Source organism: Alligator mississippiensis, chromosome 4 (genome assembly GCF_030867095.1).
Source record: "Alligator mississippiensis isolate rAllMis1 chromosome 4, rAllMis1, whole genome shotgun sequence".
Lineage (NCBI taxonomy): Eukaryota > Metazoa > Chordata > Crocodylia > Alligatoridae > Alligator > Alligator mississippiensis.
In genome coordinates, this window is record NC_081827.1 from 244,330,273 (window position 1) to 244,350,834 (window position 20,562).

A 20,562-nucleotide genomic window follows, 5' to 3' on the forward strand; every position below is an offset into this window, starting at 1 on the left:
TGTCTGTCTGCATGCGTGTTGGTCCATGTGTGCGTGCGTGTGCATGTGTGCGTGTGCATGTCTGTGCGTGTGTGTGTGTCTGTGTCTGTGCATGTGCTTATCTGTGTGTCTGCATGTCTGTGCATGTGTGTGTGTACGCCTGTGTCTGTATGTGTGCATGCATGTGTGTGCCTGTGCGTGTGTGCGTGCATGCATCCCGTGTGTGTGTGTGTGTGTCTGCATGCGTGTTGGCCCGTGTGTGTGTACATGTGCATGCGTATGCGTCAGCATGTCTGTGCGTGTGCGTGTCTGTGCATGTGCTTGTCTCTGTGTGTCTGCATGCGTGTGCCGGCCCGCGTGTGTGCGTGTGCAAGCCCGTGTGCCCGCCCTCCAGCCCCGTCCCCTCCCCGCCCCGTCCCGGCCCGTCCCCTCCCCTGCGCGGCCCCGGGCGGGGTGAAGGCGGGGCCGGCCCGGGCTGCACCCGCTCCGGCTCCCGCTCCGGCTCCCGCTCCCGCAGCCGGGGAAGTTTCGGAGCGGAGCGGGGCGCGGGTCGGGGGATGCGCGGGGCGCGGGGCAGCGCGGAGCACCGGCCGGTCCCGCCCGGCTCCATGTCCCCCCCGCGGCGGCCGCTGCGTCCCCCCGGCGCCGCCTGCCTCCTCCTGCTCTGGTCGCTGCTGCGCGGCGCGCCCGGTGAGTGCCCGCTCCGCTCCGCTCCGCTCCCCTCCGCTCCTCTCCGCGCCCCGTCCCGCCCCACCGCGCCGGCCCACAGGGGAGCCAGGTCCTGCCACGGGGCTCCGCGAGAGATGCTGCTGCCTTTTCTTAGACCAGCAAGGTCTTGGGTGCAAGCTTTGGGGCGCACGCACCCTTGGAAAAGATTGTCCAAGTCCCCCTGGGGAGGAACGAAAGTTTGTATGTCCTAGGACGACGGCGGAGCTGACCTCCGGCGGGACCTCCTCCAGGCCGGGGGCAGGCCAAACCGCCTGGGCATCCGACAGTCCAGCAAGCGGTGGGCTGGTTAAACCCGAGGTGTGCGAGCGGCAGGTTGGAGAGCGCCCGTTTGGTTAGCGTAGCTATTGGCACCAACGGGTCGGCTGGCGACGCAGGCGAGAAAGGAGATAATATTCGTCCCACTTAAATAGGATGCTTAGCGGTCCCAAAGCAATCTCCACTCTTCTCCTGTGTTTTCTAGATTAAAAACACCCAGTCTGTTTATGGTCAGTTTGGCCACATGGCAAAACTGTGTGATCAAGAGAAGCCACCTGTGCTTTGATACCCCAGACCTCCGAAATGGTAAGGATCAGGGTTATTTTCACTCGAAAGGGGTTGTTTCAGCTAAGCCTGGAGTCCCCTGCATCTGTACACCCTCTTTGGTCTTTCTTAAAAGGACAGGGTCTCTTGCCAGATGCAGCAAAAAATGGTAACCGTAACACAAGTAGTAGTTTGTTATCTGAACAGACTTGTCTGGTTTTCTGCTAGCGCCCTGGGACGCCAGCAGAGCGGGCCAGGACTCGCCGTGACTTGTTCCAGTTGCTCAGCTTCATCTGCCGAGCTCCTGAATGATTTGAGGTGGCCCTTTCCAGTCCCAAGGAAGGATCTTGCTCATTTTTTCGATCAAGATTTCTCATTCCAGTTCGTTGTTGCCAGTTCTGAATTGGTAGGGACCAGAGCGTTACAGAAGCCATCAAGTATGTGCCCGAACCACATCCTGGGAATACTTCCAACCTCTATGGATCTGGATATTCCTTGGCATGTACCCTGGATATTTCCTGGCACATCCTTCCCTGGCATGAAAAGGATTGAGGTGGAAGGTTTTCTCTTTCCCAATGTAGCGTAAGCTCCCTGAATGTTTGCGCTGCAGGTATCCAGAGATGCAGATGAAGAACAGCAACATGAATAGCCGTAAAACCTCCAGCACTTGTCTTACTATTGCCTGATTCCCAGGGCTCCCTTTTCCCGTGTTGCTCCTGGGTTCAGGTTTTCAGTCTGAATGTGCATTTAATCTGGAGGACTGTCATTGTTTTTCCCAGCAGGGAGGCTCTCGCTGCTGGGACACGTTTTAAAACAGCAGCACTTGGTGAGTGTGTCCGATTGACGCTGGAAGAGAGAATCCTCTTTTGTGAGCTGATCTTTTTTTTTATAAAGAGAGCCTAATCAAATGTGTGGAGTCCTCTGTTAATTTATTTACCCTTTGTGTTGACATTTAATGAGCTACATTAACAAGCTGCGGAGAGCGCTGCAGCACACGCCTGTAAAACTCTAGCGCAGCGTGCACGTACCACCGGGGTATGCAGGCAACCTGTCAATGGTGCACGTTAACAGATTAATTATAATGACTTGATATGACAAACATGTGCTGGTGGTACTTAAGGTTGAACTGAAAACTGTGCTGGTGGTACTTAAGGGTGTATCGTTTTAAACTGGTGGCGCGCAATCTCTCGGCGTTTGGGAACCACTGCTTGTGCAGGTTTCTTCTGTTCTTGTGTTGCTGGTCCTAAGAGTTGAGCACTCCTGACTCCACACATTGTCTGTCCCCATCAAGCAGATGTTGGTGGAGTGATCTGCACCTTCATACGGTGCGAATAATACATGTTTCAGGCAGGTTGGTATACTTCTGTTTTAAGAGGATGGTTATTTGAGGATTTCGGTGTTTTAAGTGGTTTGAAATAAGGCCCTGTCTGTCTCTTTGAGTAGCATCCCTGCACGCCCTTCAGGATGCATCCCTTTCTTGCCTAGCTCACTTCTCACCTGCAGAAGGATGTGATCAACCTGCAGTTAGCCTCAGGGGTACAACGCCTTCCTTTGTTCCCTTGAGGGTGGGGGCCACCAGAGCAGTTCTGCGTGCCAAAGAAAGAGCTTGATTCGGGGAGGCCACTTGATGCCTGTGGGATGGTGCTGTGCAGTGTAAAATGAAGGGTAGGTCACAGCACTTGGGGAGGGGGCGAGGACTTTCCAGTCCCTCCTGGGAGGTGGAAGGAAGCTGGATGGTGGAGCGGTTCTGGAGGTGGGGAGAAGGGTGGACTCCTTTCCTTCGCAGAGATAGTCAGAACATCTTCAGCTGAATGTTTGATTGAATGAGCTGTTTCATTGAGGTACCTTGGCACTAATGAACGTCTCTATATGGAGACTTGCCTGCCCTTTAGCTTAGCAGTCAGGGTTGTGGTCTGGGATGTGGGAGACCTAGGTCCACCTCCCTTTTCTTTCTGATTCGGTGTGCCATGAGATTAGACTGTGCTCTAAATCATGCAGAGCAGAGACTTTTTGGCCTGCGAGGTCCTGGTTTGTCCCACCCAAATTCTCTAACTGAGAAGCTTGGTTTTCTATCCGGATGAAATGGGCAGCTTGATACAGCTGCTGAAGAACAGAGTTGCCATCCTTTGGCCTGCTGTAGTCGGTTCACTCGGCTGAGCTGATAATCTGTACCTAATCTGTTTGGTACAGATTAGGAATGGCCTGCTGAGGCAGAGGTCTGAGTTTTCTAATATATTAGAAATGTCTAATTTCTAATATTTCTAATTTTAGTAGTATTAACAAGTGAATCCTCAGGAGCCCGCCCATCAGGAGAGGCAGGTCAGTAGCATTTCCATTTTCCGGACGGATGGTCAGGTCCGAAACACTCTGGATCAGGTCCAGCACACAGCAGAGGCCTTGAGACAGGTGCTTAGGTCTCTTGATAGCAACTGCTTAGTAGGTTGTGTGAAATGTCACTGGTCATGGTTTTGGCTTTGTAAACCGTGTGTATTGGAGGCCAAGTTCTGGAGATGTTTGGATCAGTGGCTCTGGATAGACTGGTAGCAGGTTGATTTGTATAGCTTCTGGTTTAGTCCCCAACTGCTTCCCTCCCAAGCCTCCAGGGTTTCTTTGGACAGAAAATAAAATGTAAGCTTTACTTTATTACAAGGCCTGTAGTTACAAGCTACAAAGAAAAGGGTTTCCACTGTGCTAGAAGCCAGATCCATTGCTTGGTTTGGGAAATGAGTCCCATGTCTTAAGCTCAGGCCGTGCAACCGGTTGTTCTGTTGAATAGCTTCTATTTTGTTTCATTTTTGAATTCTTGAAAAGTTCAGAAGTTGGACTGTAGATGTGCAGATTGTGATCAAGCAGCAAAGCGCACACTATTACAATGACCAGTGGAAGACCATAATAAACCTGCTGTTTAAATGAGCATGCCAACTAACAGCTTCCTCTCATGGAAACCATGCGAAGTACAGAGCTTTTGCTTTAGGGAAAGCAAGTTGCAGTGAATCACCTTGTGGGTTACAGAAAATTGTCAGTGCGTGGCCTGGACATACACAGTCATGCCACAATTGGGATTTAGGAACGGTGACGGAATAACTCGTCCTTCCCTAGTTTTTAGCTTGGAGTGTGACGGACTGGCTTGATTCACTGCCGCCTTCCTGTTCTGCATATCCCAGCCCCAAACACTTGGCCAGCCAAATGCAACACTTGATGTTTTTCAATATAAATGTATTTTTTTGGAGGAACGCAGCCACTAGGACTTGACAAAAGGCAACAGAAAGCTCATGCTACACAGCAACACTTTAATTGGCCACTGAGTCCATGCACTTTGCAGACCCTGTCTGGTGGCATGCACAGCACAGCCTTCCCTGTCTGTAGATATAATTGTCTGCAAAGAGATGAACTGTAGCATGAGGCCTGACAATGCTTTTATTGACATCCAGGGTGGAAAAAAATAGAAGGCTCAGGATTCAAGCCTAAGGCATTTCCTTCAAGACTGTGCAGCCTCAAAGCTGAACCCTCAGCTGGAAAGTTGTTTAATTACTTATTGACAGTGGATGCTAAATAGCCTCCTGCTGGAGAATAGAGACATCAGTGTCCTGACGGTCATATTCATCGCAGCAGCCACAATCGAATTTACACTGTTGCATTCAAACCAAAATACCTTTGATGTTGCCTGCTATTTAAGCATAGTGATGGCAGGGTTTTTTTATGGCATCCGTACTTCTGTATGAGACTCTGCAAATAAAGCCCTTTCACAGCTTTCTGCTCTCAAGAATGCTAATAATTTAAGGGTGGACAACGTCCAACGTTGTGTGTTTGCCTGTGTCTATGCCTGGGTGCAGGTTGCATTGGCACTGCAAGGCAAAACCCCTGTGGCACTGCAGCATGTTCGAGGCTGACCTGCCTTGGGCATCACCCAATGTAAACAGGTTGTCCAGCTTAACCTGGATATCCGGTGGAAATGACTATCTTAATAAATTAAGGAAATTTAGCAGAATGGGAGTCAATTATGGGAAGTGGACAGTGTAAAAAGCCCATTTTTAAGATGAAAGTGATTTATTAGTGTTCTTCCCAACTTAATGCATTTGGATGGAAAGGAATAATTTAGAAGATAGGCCAGCATCACTTTAAAGTCAGCATTATCTGGGTTTGCTGATAATCTTTCAAAGTAACGTAACGACTGTTACGTGCTAGGAAGAGCTTTGGGAATACTTTATTAGAATAATCAGCTACTTGCTCTACCAGAATTCACTGATCTTTTTGGAGCAGTGCCATCTAATTTTTCCTTGAATTTTCAGAGGTTCGCAGCACTTTCTGAAATCAGCAGCAAGGGCCATGTGAACTAATTGCTTCCATAATTAAAGCACCAGCTTATTATTGGCTTTTAGAAGGTAGACTTCTTTTCATGGCCTTCCCCTGTTTGAACTTTGGGAAGATGCTTTGCCCTTGAAAACATATGGGTTCACGCTAAGTCGAGCATGCCGTGTGTTGCAAGAAGCTCCCTGTGATGGCTTTCAATCCATTAGATGACCCTGTTTTTTTCTTCTTTGTTGTTGAAGGTCTCAATATTTGCACGAATGGAAGTGCTACCTCTTGTGAAGATTGTCTGCTCATTCATCCCAAATGTGCGTGGTGCTCCAAAGAGGTAGGTACTCTGCCTTGTTCTGCTTTTCCTGTGACTCACTATAAACTGCTTAATGCAAGAAAAAGGCAGGTTCTTAGTTCCTCTTCTTTCTCTTGTCCTTTCCCAACACCAGCTCTCCACAGCGAAAGGCTGATACAGGGAGGGGGAGCTCTTCCATCCCTGGCAGACTTTATGGTGACACACGTGTGATCTATAAATTTCTTGGCAAGCTAAGAAGTAGGTCTGCTTCTTCCTTTCTCTGCATCCTAAATACACTTGCGCTCTGGAACTTGCTCAGTGCAATGGCCAACCTGAATCAGCAGGTTTCTTTTTCGTTTTTTTAAATGAATCCCATACGTGGGGCTTCATATTTTCAAACGTCTGCTTGCTGCTGAAAGTTTCATGACGGTGGAAAAGTAAATGCCTGTTGCTGAGCACTTCTGCCATGCTCACATCGTTAACGGGGCTTTCTGGACTTCTAATGACGCCACGCCCTGGCCTTTGTAATGTTTTCTGGGCTGGCTGCCGTTCCAGTGCAGGCTGGAAAAAAGGTGTCATCTTTTTGTCATTGGTCATTTTGGACATTTTTGGTCATTTTTTTTTCTTTTATAATGTTTGCAGAATGACACTGCCTGAAAGGTCAGGCATCCTGCAGACCTCTTGCATGGATGAAAAGGATCCGATTATTTCTTTAGTGTCCGGATGCAGGAGAATTGCAGACTACTTAAGGATTAGGGTCTCTGTTTGGGCAATCTAGTGTCAGACTCAAATCTTTGTCTGACAAACCCCCTTTACTTTGAACTGTGTGCTCCGCGGCGGGATGGCCGAGGACGTAGGGAGAAGAGAAGGCTTGTCCGGGTTGCTACCTTCCTTCCCAACTCTGGGAGGAAGGTGTAGGAAAGGACAGCTGAGCCAGTCTGGAGGAGGAGGTAATCTGTGGCAGGTGTTGGCTGGGAGTAGTCTGTTTCCTCCCCTGAAGTATAGGTAGGGTTGGGGAGAGAACCGTGACTCAGAGTCACGATTCCCTCCCTTACGTGTCCCTTGTACAGGCACATTTACCTGGGAGGGTGGCCCAGAAGAATCTCGCTGCACACTGGGGGCATTTACAGCATGTCTGCTATCTAATCAGCCGATATCCTTTAATTATTAGGTACCCGGTATTCTCCATTGTGCATGGTGCTTACAGGGAGACAAAATTGCCCAAGAGCTTGCAGTGTGTGCACAGAGCGCTCGCTTCGTGGCAAGCCTGGGCCCTGTGTTTAGATGTAGTTGGTGAATTATGAGCCTGAGCCCTGGGCTGCAGAGGAAATATGCTGTGGTGGAAAAAAAAAATCCTATGGTAACTTTGCCTAGAAAGACGTATGTCACGCAGGGTCTGAGGAGCTGCTGCTGTTTAGTTTTCTGCTGCGTAAGGATTTATGGACAAGTTCCCTTTCCCAAGCACAGACACGTTGCTTAGCCCGGTAATATTAAGTGTGTTTTACTCTCTCATAAATTAGGCATCAGTCTGTATGATCCCACCTCTAGATGCTGACCTGGCAATCTATTTGCAATCCAGTATAGGTCCAGCGGGCTTTCTGGGCGCGCTGGCCAGCGAGGGAGTCCTTAGCCTTGCAGCCTCCTTGGGACAGGGGAGGTCACGGGTCCCTGATGCAGTGTGGATGAGACTGAAGAAACCAGGTGTCCTGGAGTTTGTTCCCTTCTCCTCACTGTGGTAGGAGTCAGGGGAGCAAATCTGTCACTTCAAGGAAAGAGAGGCATGCAACTTTGAGAGAGACCTTGGGAGCCTACTTACCCTTCCCCTGCACCTTGTGTGGCCGCTCAGATTGGTGCAAAGCGGGTTAAAATGCTAGCATCAGCAAGGCAGCTGTTATATGTGCTTCCAGCTCACTTTGAATCGGCGTACAGGGCGTCCTTGTTGCCATGCACCGTGTGTGCTGGCCGGGCTCTGAGCATTGTTGTTTTTTGTGTCCCTCCCTTTCATTTAACAAGCGAGCTGATCCTGTAATGAAAAAAATGCTGAAGGAGTTCTATTAATAACCCTTTTACGAGCCTGCCTAAGGACCTGAGCACGAGCCATTGTGCAAAGAACAAAAAGCTGCGGGGATTTAACATGGCCATCGTATTGCCAGCCCCTCGATCTGCGCCCGAAGAGGCTCCCCTGCTTGTGTGGTCACTGACTCGGCTGGCCGGGAGTGAAACTCTCTGGGTGTCTCAGCTTCCCGTTCACATCCCACTTCTCCACTGCCACTTTTCTTTCTAGGCTAGGACATTTTATGCAGTTCTTTCTTCCGCGTGGGCTCTGCTTTTCAGCCTGCCAGAGCTGCTTTAGTGCTGAGGCACTTTGTTAGCTTTCATGTATTCATCAGCGCAGCTGCAGCTTTTCCAAGGAAACCTGTTAACACTGCTAATGCCGCGTTACCTAGAGTTGTACTAGTTTTCCCAGCTTTTCGAGAGGTTGAATAATGTGTGGAAGGAGCAGGAGAGCAGCAACAGCCTCTGCTTTTGAGACATCTTGTATACAGCTGTAAGAAAGTCTTTAAGCCAAGTCATCTGTGGCGGTGATATGAGAATACAGGAATGCTGTCTATTAAGTGGGGGTAACCAAGTAGGGGTGTGTGTGTGTGTGTGTGTGTGTGTGTGTGTGTGTGTTCCCCCCAACCCCCCTTTGTTGGCAGCAAAAGGCCATTTCGATACAACTCTGCCAATGCAAATGTTTGTCTGGTGGTCACTGCGGCGGCTAATTGTAGATTGGCTTTTAGTATGAGCTGCGTGACTGTTACATAGCAAGCGAGGCTTTTTTAATAGCTCTTAAATGGAATTGGAGGAGGGGGCACACAGAAAAGTACTTGTCTGCTACCGGGCTGGAGTACCTGTTTAACTATCTGTTTCAAACTCTGTCTGCAGAAATGATATGTTAAAAACTGTTACAATAGCAATTGGTGTCTTTTGGTTCAGCTTTAGTATCCAGCGCACTGTGTATTTTTAGCATGAGATTAAAAAAAAAGAAACCTGCCTGTAATGTGCTGTCTCTTATTCTGATGGGATATAGCAAAACGGTGGTATTGTAAATTGGCAAGCTGGGTGTCCGTGTAATTTTTTTTCAAAGACAAATTTCCTTCTCTGCATTATAAACATCACCCTAGATTTTCAGAATCAGTTCCCCAAACACTTCTACGTACATTGGGCTTCTACTTCTCTTCTTCCTGTTCTGTCTTTTTTTGCTTTCCTCCATTTCTATTAAACTCAAACAGTGACAATCTCATAGTCTCATCAGCTACACCTACCAAATCTGGATTTTACAGTCAGTTTTACTTTTGTCTTCTCACTAATTGGAGTCTGCAACCCGAGCATTCAGCATTTGTTTAGAATATGCATTTTCTGGCAGCATAAAATATGGAGGCCTTGGATTGTAAACAGTTCAGGGAGTCGTTCCTAGCCCTAGAATATTGTAGATAGGGGAGTGGCTTTTACAAAACTCACATTGCTTGGGAGTAAAACCCAGTTAGTATGCTAGTCTGTGTTTTATGCTTACCTTGCACTGTCCTGAAGGATTTGGGGACAGATTTCACCAATCATCTTTGCAGATCACTGACGACTTAAACCTTTGACAGGCCCTGCAATATTTGTTCATGTGCTACTATCCTGATGGATCCCCCAGTACTGAAAAATATAGGCTTGCTTGTAAATGGAGCACAGTCGAAATGGGGAATTATCGTGGAATCCATGGATACTGTTTGCTAGTCTCTCTTTAAAGTAGAAATGCCTTAAAGGATGGCACCGAAGATCTACTGTGCAGCTGGCAGCTGCTGAACTTTCCCCGCAGGTACAGAGCTGTCGGCTTGGCTTTCCATGATTGAATGTGCCGTAACCACTTCTCCTGCAACAAGCTGGAACAAGTGAACCTTTTTAAGTTTGATTAGTTGTTTTTGGATCACTCCTCCTTTTGATCATGAGGGAGGGTAAAGATGTTTAAAGAACTTGTAGGTCTCTGAACAGCGATTTCCCATAGATACAGGACTCTCAGTGGAGAACAATTTTAAAGTTTTATATTGCTGCCTCTCACTGTAGTGTCTAAGCACCTGGCTCGAGAGGAACTGGGCAACCTGGGTTCAGGTTTCTGTTCAAGCCTGTTTTATGGATTTTACATTACGCAGTCACTGAATTATAGATCAGAAATAATTCTGGGACCAGGGTTGTTGTTACCTGTCATCTGTCCCTAAGTTGCCTCTGCCCAAGATAGATAGTTTTTGGGATCGCTCTTTTGAGGGGCTGACTCTTTCCCTGTGCACTGTATAGGGAGCCTGGGATACACGGTGCTGGGTTCGAGTGCGCCCTGGAGGTCCTCCATGTCTGGAAGTCGAGCATTGCAGCATCTTCTGTACAGACACTAAAGTGATCCAGGGGCAAGATGACAGATGCCTGGATTGGCATGGCCAGGCCCTTACGTGGGAAGAAGGGGCTGAAATTTCCTTGCAAGCAGGTGGTGAAAGGTGTTGGCTTCATGCATTAATGCTCCCTGGATGGAGAGTCAAGAGGACCCCGAGGTTTTGTACTGCTATGATCAATGGGAACCATGCACTTGCAGTGGGAACAGGGACCTGGGTCATTCTTTAAAGGCATTTTCCCTTTCCATCCAGGGTCCATTAGGGTCTGATGATGTCTCTGACAGCTGCTGTATCTTTTGGGCACCTTGGTAGGTGCACATCTCTGAAGGCAGGCAAGGTTCATTGGGTAAATCTGATATCTTTTATTAGACCAACTCAAATAGTTGGAAACAATTCTTCTTTGCAAGCTTTTGGGCACAAACACTCTTCGTCAGGCTGAGGAAGCCTCTCTGAAGGCGGCACTGATCATTTCCCTTACAAGTGAATGTTGCTGCTTTTCCCTGACCTTCCCCAGAGAGGAAGGGACTGGATCCATGTAGCAGGTGTTGTCACCTCCAGGGCTGCGACCTTTGGCAGCAAGCTGGGGCTGAAGTCTACTGGGTGTAGCTGGTAATTCACAGCTGTTTGTGCTTGGATTTAAAGCCTGGGTTATTATGCAACACAAGTTGATCGACCCATTTGAGCAGAACAGCTCTGCTGGCTGCAGTTCTGTTGCCTTGATTACAGAGAAGCAAACGTCTCCTTTTAATTCCTTTGCAGTAGTTGCCAAGTCCTGTAAATGCCGGGCAGGCTCTTGGTGGAGCGTCCAGACTTTTGTCACTAACTTTCTGTATCTGGGCTTCACTAGTTTTTTCCACTGGTGGAGGGGGAGTGGGGAACAAGGAGCTAGGGGGTAAGATGTCAGTGATCACAGACTTTGAATAATTGCACAAAATCATTGGCACCGTGGCCTTTTATTTGAGTGGCAGATTCAAGACTTTGGAGGTCTGCGAGTTTAGGGGCAAAAAACAGCTTTGGTTTAGTGCTTGTCTGACAGTCCTCTAGCAATAAGTTGTGTTCAATGAATGTTTCTGTTTGGGACATATATTTTTTTTTTTCATACCGAAATCTTGCTAATGTTGTTAGAGGAGGCATGCTCCAAAGGAGGTGTTTTCAGTGGAGACTCCTGGGACACAGATCTGAGTAGGATACGCTACCACCTTTTCTACCTGCTGTGTATAATCTTTGTGCCTAAAGAAAATTTGTATTGGTCTTCCCTATTCATTTTCTGAGATCACCACCAAACTCTACCATCTTTCTTCCCATCAGACTGTAACGACAGTAGAGGGCTTGTCTGTAGTAACTGTTCGGTATCAGTTGGTCCCCTGGGTTCCTGTGAACTCGGTGGGCTGTCCAGTGAAGGTCAGTCACTCTAAAAGTAGCTTTTATTCCATCCTTGCAGCTGCCATTGCAATTTCAATCTCTGTCAGACTTAGTGTGGATGGGATGAGCGCAAAAAATGCAATATAATATGTATTCCAACAGGTTTTGATGAGACCATACATCTTTTGATCTCTGGTATTTATGCCTGAAGGCTGACTTGGGAGGACTAAGATGTTACTAGAGAAATGTTAAACAATGAAACTTTGAAAGGGAACATTTTAGGTTGAATTAGTCTAAAATTGGACCTAATAAAGACGTGATGGCAAACGCACAAGTCAGCAAGGATTTGATGCACTCTCAGATGGTTTCCTTCTCAGGCTTCTTGGGGCTCCTATACATGAGCAGCGAGGCTGCTCCATCGCACTGTAATTACAGCACGTTGGAGGAGAGTCGATGAATCAGGTTGGCTGGAGCTTGATGATTTCGGCGCTCCAGCAGACTCGAGCATCACACGCAGCAGTGTCCACGTGCTGAGAAATGGTGGTGGGGACACTTTTAACTAAAGCGTCAGTGAAAGCGGCCCTGCTGCCATTTTTCAGTGCAGGGACGCTGATACACATAGTGCTCCAGGCGCTGTAATTAGAGCAGCTCTCAGAGCCACTCTGATTAAAGTGCCACCCCCGACTCCCAGAGCACATGTAGAAACGCCCCTTGTGATCCGGTTATTGTATAAACTGAACAGTTTGTGCTGCTTACAATGAATCGAGCTGGCTCCTGTATAATTTTCCTACTGTTGATCCTTTTCTTTTTTCCCTCTCCTCCCCCCTCCCTTAACTAATCTCTGTTTACGGTCTGTCCTTGGTATAGGGGATTATTTGAAAGGCATAAAGCATACCGTAGACACTGCCCTCAATAAGAATTAATATACTAGGTGCACACCTTCTGGACTGATCGGTTTTTCTCTAGAACACAATAGCACGCTGTTTGTTCACTGATCTCAGGGCTGTTTATTTGGCTTTTTTATATGTTAGGCAGGCAGGTGACCTAGTTAGGAGGTTACATGCATGTTCTTGCACGCCTGCTGCTGCTTTGGATGTTTTGATGTTTCTGGTAGAAATCCAGGCTCAGACCTTGATGCTTGGTCCCATCTCAGTTTTCAGGGTTTGGCGTGAGTCAGTTCTTTTAGATGTGTGTGAGTGTGTGTGTGTTTTCTACTGCTCTTAAATGATCACACCTGTGTAATAGGCTTTTTTTTTTTCTCTTTCCACTTCATGTGTGTTTGGGAGCCTGTCTCTGCCCTCGAAGATCCTTAGGGTATTGTCTACATGGCCTCCCCTTGGGCCCCTAGTCTACACTTGCAAACTACATATCACACACTGTCTTCTGCTGGGTGCCCCAGAGACCGGCATTAAGACAAAGTCCGGCGTGTGCCCCATGGCCAGCTGTGATGAGTCTTAGGAAAGCCTGGCAGCGGCACTGGGGGAGGTATTTGGATTATTTGGATCTGGGAATCCAAGCCACCCGCTGTGCTTACCTGCTGGTGCCTTCCAAAGACAGCGAGTAGATGAGGCATGTGATGTAGGGGTAGACCCTGGGTCCGGGGAAAGCAACCTAGGCCTGCCCTTCATGAGTGTGTGGTGCCCAGGGTGTGCTACCAATGTAGGATGGAGAGAATTGAATGACTTTACTCTCTATTTATTTATTTTATTTCGCATAAATGGTGTGATAGGCTGCTTGAAGCATTACACGGAGCTGCTGAGATGCTGCAAAACAGGGGTGTGCAACTCGGGAGCTATTGGGGACCACTCACGAGTCACGTTTGTCAGCAGAGGACTGGGTAGGCGCCTTTTCCCAGTCACTGGGACACTGCTATTACCCTGGCAGTGTGCATGTGGCCTGTGGGCTACATGTTGTGTGCCCATGCTGGAGACTTCATGGTGTAATAAATAAATGAAACAGCTGCATGCCAGCTTGGGTTTTTAAGTCTCTGTCTAGCATCAGACTTCCCCATGTGTTGTGTTTTCTTTGGCGAAGGAGACCTACAAAAAGGACAGGAAAGTGCAAGAAAAATACCGTTCAGTGTTGTGCAGGGTCCAGAGACCAGAATGCAGCAAACACCCTTGGGTGGGGATGCCAAAATCTGTTGATTTTTGTATTCCAGCTGCTAAGCAGCAATCTGCTTCGTTGCACATGTCTACTAGTAGTGTTGGGGCAGGGAGCTTGGAGGCCCTGGATGCCTCCCTCAGTTATCCAGAGCCATATCTCCAAGAACTAAAGCCCCTGCACACCTTTCCTTTCATCTGTGGCTCCTGCACGGTCTGGGGAACTCTCTGACAGGTTTAACTTGTGTCAGACGTGACTGTGAATGGATGTTTGCCAATGGTTACTCATTGCTGCTGTGATAGCATTAACTTGCATTGTGTCAATTGGGGTGTGTTTAGCAGACTTGTTTGCTCTGCTGCTTTGGCTTTCCTGAGCCCTCCCACAATTCTGCACCCTGCTCTGCGCCAGTGGGGGACCAAATGCCAAAGTGAGGTGCAAATTCCTTATCAATTGAATTGGTGTAACTTATGTATCGAGGGGCCCGGAGATGGAGTATGAAAGTATGGAGGATTCCCTTTATAGCCATCTTCCAGCACCCTCCTCTGAGTCGTTTCTCTTTGCTACACTCCTTCAGTCCCACAATGTGTCAGTTATGTCATGTCACACACTCTGCATTTCAACTTCTGGGTGCTGTCTTCCTCTTCTACCCAATATCAGACCCTGAAGAGCTTGAACTAGAGTTAGATCAGGGTCTGGTCCAGTCAGGAAATTCAGATGGTCCTATCTTGGGCAAAATAAAACAACTAGACAATGCATATATTTAATAAAAGGGTGGATGAGCCACAGATGGTAAATGAAGTGACAGCTATTAATGCTCGAGGTGTGTGTATGGGGGGTGGGGAGTATACAAGGACTAAGCTAAGTCTTGCCAGTTGACTTGGAAGTAGCCTGTTGCTTATGAAAGCTCACGCATTTCTAGATGAGTAGGTCTATATAAGGTGTCACCAGCCCTGCTTTCTGCCTGACTTCAGACCAACTACCCCTTTCTAATAAGTAACATTGCCTTTTGTGTTTGCAGGATTCACTATGACCTGTCTTAATTATAGGACTGTGCATGGGGATGCAGCAGCTCCTGGGAGAGTTCATCTCTCAGAATAAGGAAAAGCAAACGGGCTTTCAGGGATGGTCTCTCTGTGGTCACATCTAGACAGAAGAGCATCAAGAAATGCATCCCAATAGAAGCTGATGAATTGGCATTGCCTTGCTGTACTGCTTGCCCAGATCAGCCCACTTTTTGGTTTATGCTGGTCCCTATGCCTTTTCTCATTCAGTCACATCAGGGGGTGGTCGCTATAGTGGCAACATCCAGGTCTCCCTGTTGGTGACCCTGTTCTTGGTCTCCATTCCTGGGCCTGTTGGGGTGCATGGCCTGTGCTGGTAGGAGAGGCGAAATCAGGCCATCCAAGCACATGATCAGTGAGTGGTCTTCCACTGTTCACAAGTACAAATGCATTCACTCTTGTGTCACTGCGTCTTCCTTCCTGTGTCCACCGTCTCATTTAAATAAACCCTGCTGAGAAGTTTGCCAATAGGGTAAGCAATGTCATGTGTAGCAACATTTTTCACATTGTAACCGTATGCTGCCTATAAAAAGATTTTCTCCTCTTCCCTGTACCGCCTGCCCATGTAGGACTAAAGTTAATTCCCCCTTTCCAAAATAATCGATTCTGAACCCAGCACTCACTGCAGTTGATGTTAACATCTGTTAACATCTGCGGGCTTTGGAGCCGGTCTTGGAGATGCTGGGTAGGAGATCCAGTTTAGCGATTGACTCCAAGTATCTACCCGGTTTGGGGATTCTCTACAGAACATTTGCCGAGTATTAGACCATGGCATATAAAGGTACACAAGCCCATGCAGGTGGCTGGGCTTGCAGGATTCACTATGGCCCTGTCCTAATTATAGGACTATGCATGGGGCTGCAGCAGCTACTTCTTCATAGCTCTTGTGTGATTAGTTTAGTCCACTGTTCTTGCTCTTTTCTAATGTGGTAGTATGCAACTAATGGAAGTAAAGCTACCGAGTTAATTCAGCTGAACCTGTCTGAGGGTGTAACCCTTCAGCAGTGCCTTCTTGTGAGCGGGTTTCAGATGATTGTTGCGGTAGGGCCTAGCAGCGTGACACACAGACACCATTATGCTAGGTCCTATATAAGCACAGGACAGTAAGACCATCCCTGTCTGAAAGAGCAAACAGGCCAATATGCATTTTTAACCTTATAGATTATGCTAGGGAGCCCTTATTCCCCCTGATGAATTGGCTAACTCCACAAAACCCTGCTGGTTTCTGTAAGGCTACTTACCTGGGTAAGAGATCTCCAGGCGGATTAAGGTCTGCGCTATGTGATTGCTGATGTTGTAGGCTCTTAGGGGCAGGGCTTCTGCTACTCCATGTTAGTGCAGTGCCTAATGCAGCGCGCCCCCAGTTTTGGTTAGTGTCGGCTCTGCTGTAATAAGAATATTTCCATTATTCCAGAAGGCACAGGGAGGTTGTGATCACAAACTGGCAAACCGGGGGGGGGAAAAGAGCCCTCATGCCTGGATGACAAGTGTACGACAAGAGCTGCACTACTGCAGCCCCTGGTGTTACATACTAGTGGAAAGCCGGTGTTAGTGGGGTCCAGAATCAGGCCCCTGGTCTCCCGACTTCCAGGTGGGGGCTCTGGTCGACACAGCTTTTCTGTCTTTGCATGCCTACTGCCTTTCCCGTTCTGTACAATATGTTTCTCGTCCTGTTTGGAGGGATGAGGTGCTCTCTAACCGCTACTGAAACCAGTGGGAATCTTTCCACTGACTTCTGTGGAGTCGGACCTGACCCTTACAGATCCCAGGTGAACTTTTTTGAAGCTGTTCCTTTACCCGCTGTTTGTAGGCAAACAGTATTTTTTTTGTTTTACAGTAGAAAGAATTGGCATAGTCTTAGGCCTTCTGTTTGGAAGTCCATCTGTTTATTGACCCATTCCAGGAAGGCCATGGTCATTGGTGTGATGCACCATCTCTTGGCAAGACGTTGTCTTTGGGATAGGGAATGTAAATGGAGCATTTTTCAAATAACACTAGCCCTGCATTGGAAGAGGAGAGTGGAGCGTATCCGTGCACATCTTGGGAGTGCAGTCTTGCCCTCATGTTTTGCCAGGTTGTGAGTAAGTCCTGATTTCAGTACTAAGGAAGAAGCAGTTTGGTGGCTGAGGAGAAGAGTTGGGTGTCAAGAGACTTTATGTTTGGCTTTGCCACTGCCGTAATCACGGGCAAGCCCCTGACCCCTCTGTGCCTCTGGTTTTCTGTCCGTAAAGCAGAGCGATGCCAGGCTATGGTGGGGATGACTTCCTTATCAAATGGCTCGAGATCTGATGAAAGATGCTGTGTAGAAAGAAGCTCATTGGCTTGACCTGGGTAATTGTTTCTCTCTTCCCACCCCCATCTGTTGAGTGAATGAGTGGAGGGTCGGCCGGGTTGTATATAGGGACAGTCTCTCTTTGTTTTGTTGTGGGGTTGTTGCATGGGATTATCATTAGATGGGCATCTTTGTGCTATATGCTAAAGACGGAGGAATTAAATACATGAAAATTCAGTAAGATTTGGGTAACTCCCTTCAGATCCTTTGAAAAACCCCACACTTCTCCCAGCTCTCTGGAAAAACGCTTCCCCCTTTCTGTGGCTGGCTGGAACAAAGCCATTGCTTCCTACAGTGCCGTCTTGTGTATCTTGGATTAAGCTTATCTGACACTGGGGGTGAGGGTTATCTCCATGCAGTAGAAAGGAGACTCCCTGTGGTTGTAGATCTTCCTCTGGCACAACACATGACAATCCTGAGCTGTAGCCAACACCCCTGAATGCATGCTCATACCTACAATGGGAAATGATATTAATCATTAGCCCGGCGGGAGGGCATGATGAATGTTGAATCGATTTATCTAGATTAACAACCGCATCTCATTCATTCCCTTTTCTTTTAAAACATGCCATACCCAGAATACATACGTCCCCTTTCCATCGTTCCCACGTACGCAAAACATACATCTGCTTTCCATCGTTCCCTCTCCTTCCTAGCCCTAAGAACTTGAGACTTGCCATTGACTGGGTCAGACCATAGGTCCACCTTGCCCAGTATGCTGTAGTTTCACTGGGTAGTGTCCGCTGCCTCCTTAGACTCGTTTGAGGGCTGGCGGGCGCTGCTTGGTGTCCCCCCTCGGTGCACCGGTTCTGAACCTTTGACCCTCTCCCCACAGTTCCCATCCCAGTTTTGTTATCATTTGTCTCCAGAAATCAGCTGCCGCTTTCCCGGGGGCCTCCCTTACTGAGGGAGGCTTTTATTTTTACTTGGTGGGCACTGGGCCGCGATCCCTTAAAGTGGCAAATAGGCCTGTGTCACAGTGGCAGAGAGTGGATACTGGAAGGGAGAGTGAACTGGGTATGACCAGGGCTGTTTTGTTCCCCACCCCACTGACTGTTCATGTTATACTTCATCCTTTGGTCCTTTTTTTTTTTTTTTTAAACTTAATGACCCCTTTTTTTTCTTCTTCTACAAAATGTTATTGAATTGCCACCCTTGAAGCTTTCCATCCAGCCTTCCATGGTCAACTGGTCTATACTGGGGGTGTTAAAGACATGGCCTGTAGGTCAGCCTGTGGGGCTTTGGGAGGGGCCAGGAATTCAGGAGTCGTTGGCAGTCCCTCAAAGTCAAGGATGATGTCCATCAGGGTTGATGGGCCCTCAGGTGACTGAGGAGTCCAACTCTGGATGCACACGCTCTTCGGCAATGGGGGCATGTTGTTGCGCATAAGGTGGGATTCGCAGCCCTGGGTTGGTCTCCTTCTCCTTCCTCCGCCACCGCTGTTCCACCTCAGTAGCAAGTCTCTGGGCCTCAAAGTGGTGCGTGCCTTGGTGGACCAGGCGGCTCCACACCGAATGGTCAGCAGCTTGCTCCTCCCAGCCATTGGTATCGATGCCTCCATGCTTGAGGGCGACCTTGAGTGTGTCTTTGTACTGTTTCCTTTGGCCACCCTTTGAGCGTTGGCCAATGGAGAGTTGGGAAAAGAGAATATGGCAAGGGAGGCGGTTCTCGGACATCCGGACGCAGTGGCCCGTCCATCGGAGTTGGTTTCTCAAGCGCAAGGCTTCAAGGCTGGTAGATGCAGTTACATGGAGGACGCTCACACTGGTCTGGTGGCCCTCCCATTTGATCCCCAGGATTCGGTGCAAGCATCACTGGTGAAAGCTCTTGAGGGTCTTAATGTGGTGTTGGTAGACAGTCCAGGTTTCACTGCAGTAGAGAAGGGTGATCAGCATGACAGCCTTGTAAACCAGGCCCAGGTTTACCAGTAGGGCAAAAGGGGTTTGGACCCACCATCAAAATCCAGGGTGTAGAGCCCTGTTGGGGACACACTTCAGCTGCAGGGGGTGAGTCATGGCTGCATGAAACTCTTTGCTGCTGCCACTTGCTCCACCACCAAAGGTGGGTCCATATTCAACCTCTGAGGAGCCGTGTGGCCAAGATCCAGCCTGGGAGGCCAGGTAGGTATGACACCCTTGATCTATGCTACATTTGTCTGTGCTATGATGTTGCACCCACGTGTATTGTATGATTCGTGGAAGGATGCTGGGAATGTTGTGCTTGTTCTGGGACATTCAGCTTCCTGTACAGACCTGTGGATGCTCGTTCTCTGAGCAGCCTTTCCTTTTCTACTGTTCTGTCTCATTCCTCTATTCACGTAAGGGTTGTTCTTCCCTCCCATCCGTCCCATCAGTGACTGTATCAGACTCGGTCTACAATATATATCACTCTCTTCATTCCTCCAAACCCACATTTCATGTAAGAAAGATCACACGTTCTCCAGGACTATCTAGCGCTGGTCCTTCCCATGCCTTTCTTCCTCAGTGCATGCACTGTTACGACATTTCTGATGTTATCTTCTTCCATGATCTGAAAGGTTTGCTCCAGCTCAGCCCTGGGCACCTTTGAGGTGAAGCTGTCCCCTTTCCCTGTCCACTTTCCTTTTTCCACTTTTGTTGCGGACGCCTGCATGTCAAAAAGATAAGTTGTGACACCAAATATGTCGTGACACCTGTTCGTTCTCTAACTTCTAGGACTTTGGCAGCACAAAATCCATCACCTCAAGGTGCGACTACATAGAAAACCTGATTGCGAATGGCTGTGCGGGAGCGATTGAGAGTCCCCAGAGCAGCATTAACATAGTGAAGAACAATTCGCTCAGCAGTAAGGGCTCCAGTTTGACCCACTCGGACGTTACTCAGATGATGCCTCAGAAGGTCTCCTTGAACCTACGCCCTGGTGAGTGTGTAGTGACTTGGGCTTTTCTTCTGGCAACTTGTGCGTGGGAAAAGCCGACAGAGTTGAGATATCTCATGATCCTGTTATTAAAGACGTGCAAGGCAGCTGCAGAGCCATACTGTACCCTACTGATTTCAGTCTGTCTGTGTTGTGAATCTCAAAACGGGAGCGTTAGTACTTCTTTTCATTTGAGAGGGTGCTGTAGTTACGTTCCACTTAGCTCAGTCCTTTTATAAACCATTTTGTAAATGCTAACCGTAGCCCTTTGTAAATATTGAAAGGGAGCCCCTCAGCCCTAAAAAATCAGTCATTTAACAAATGGCTTTGGTTTCTACACCAGCTTTGACAATAGTTTTATGTGGAGTTTAGATTATGCATTTGTATGTGGTTTGGATAGGGATAATCCTACCTCTGGCATGGGGTTGGACTATATGACCTCTGAACGTCCCTTCCAGCCCTACTTCTATGACCAACCTTCACAATTTTTGGTGGCATTATAATCACAATATCTTAAACCCAACTTAAACCACCCCCGCCAACACAACACATCTCATTCCTCTATTGCAAGGTAAAGAT

The 20,562-nt window shown here is 48.1% G+C and overlaps 1 protein-coding gene across 1 annotated transcript in view; it reads left to right on the plus strand.

Moving 5' to 3' along the window:
* The first annotated feature begins 457 nt into the window (after positions 1–457).
* The window catches only part of ITGB5 (integrin subunit beta 5), a 110,409-nt gene continuing 90,304 nt past the window's right edge, over positions 458–20,562 (plus strand). The window contains exons 1-3 of the mRNA XM_006259668.4: positions 458–669; positions 5,778–5,863; positions 19,782–19,986. Of these exons, the coding sequence (XP_006259730.3) occupies positions 537–669; positions 5,778–5,863; positions 19,782–19,986 (424 nt within the window). The 5' untranslated portion in view covers positions 458–536. The remainder of the gene's footprint in view (positions 670–5,777; positions 5,864–19,781; positions 19,987–20,562) is intronic.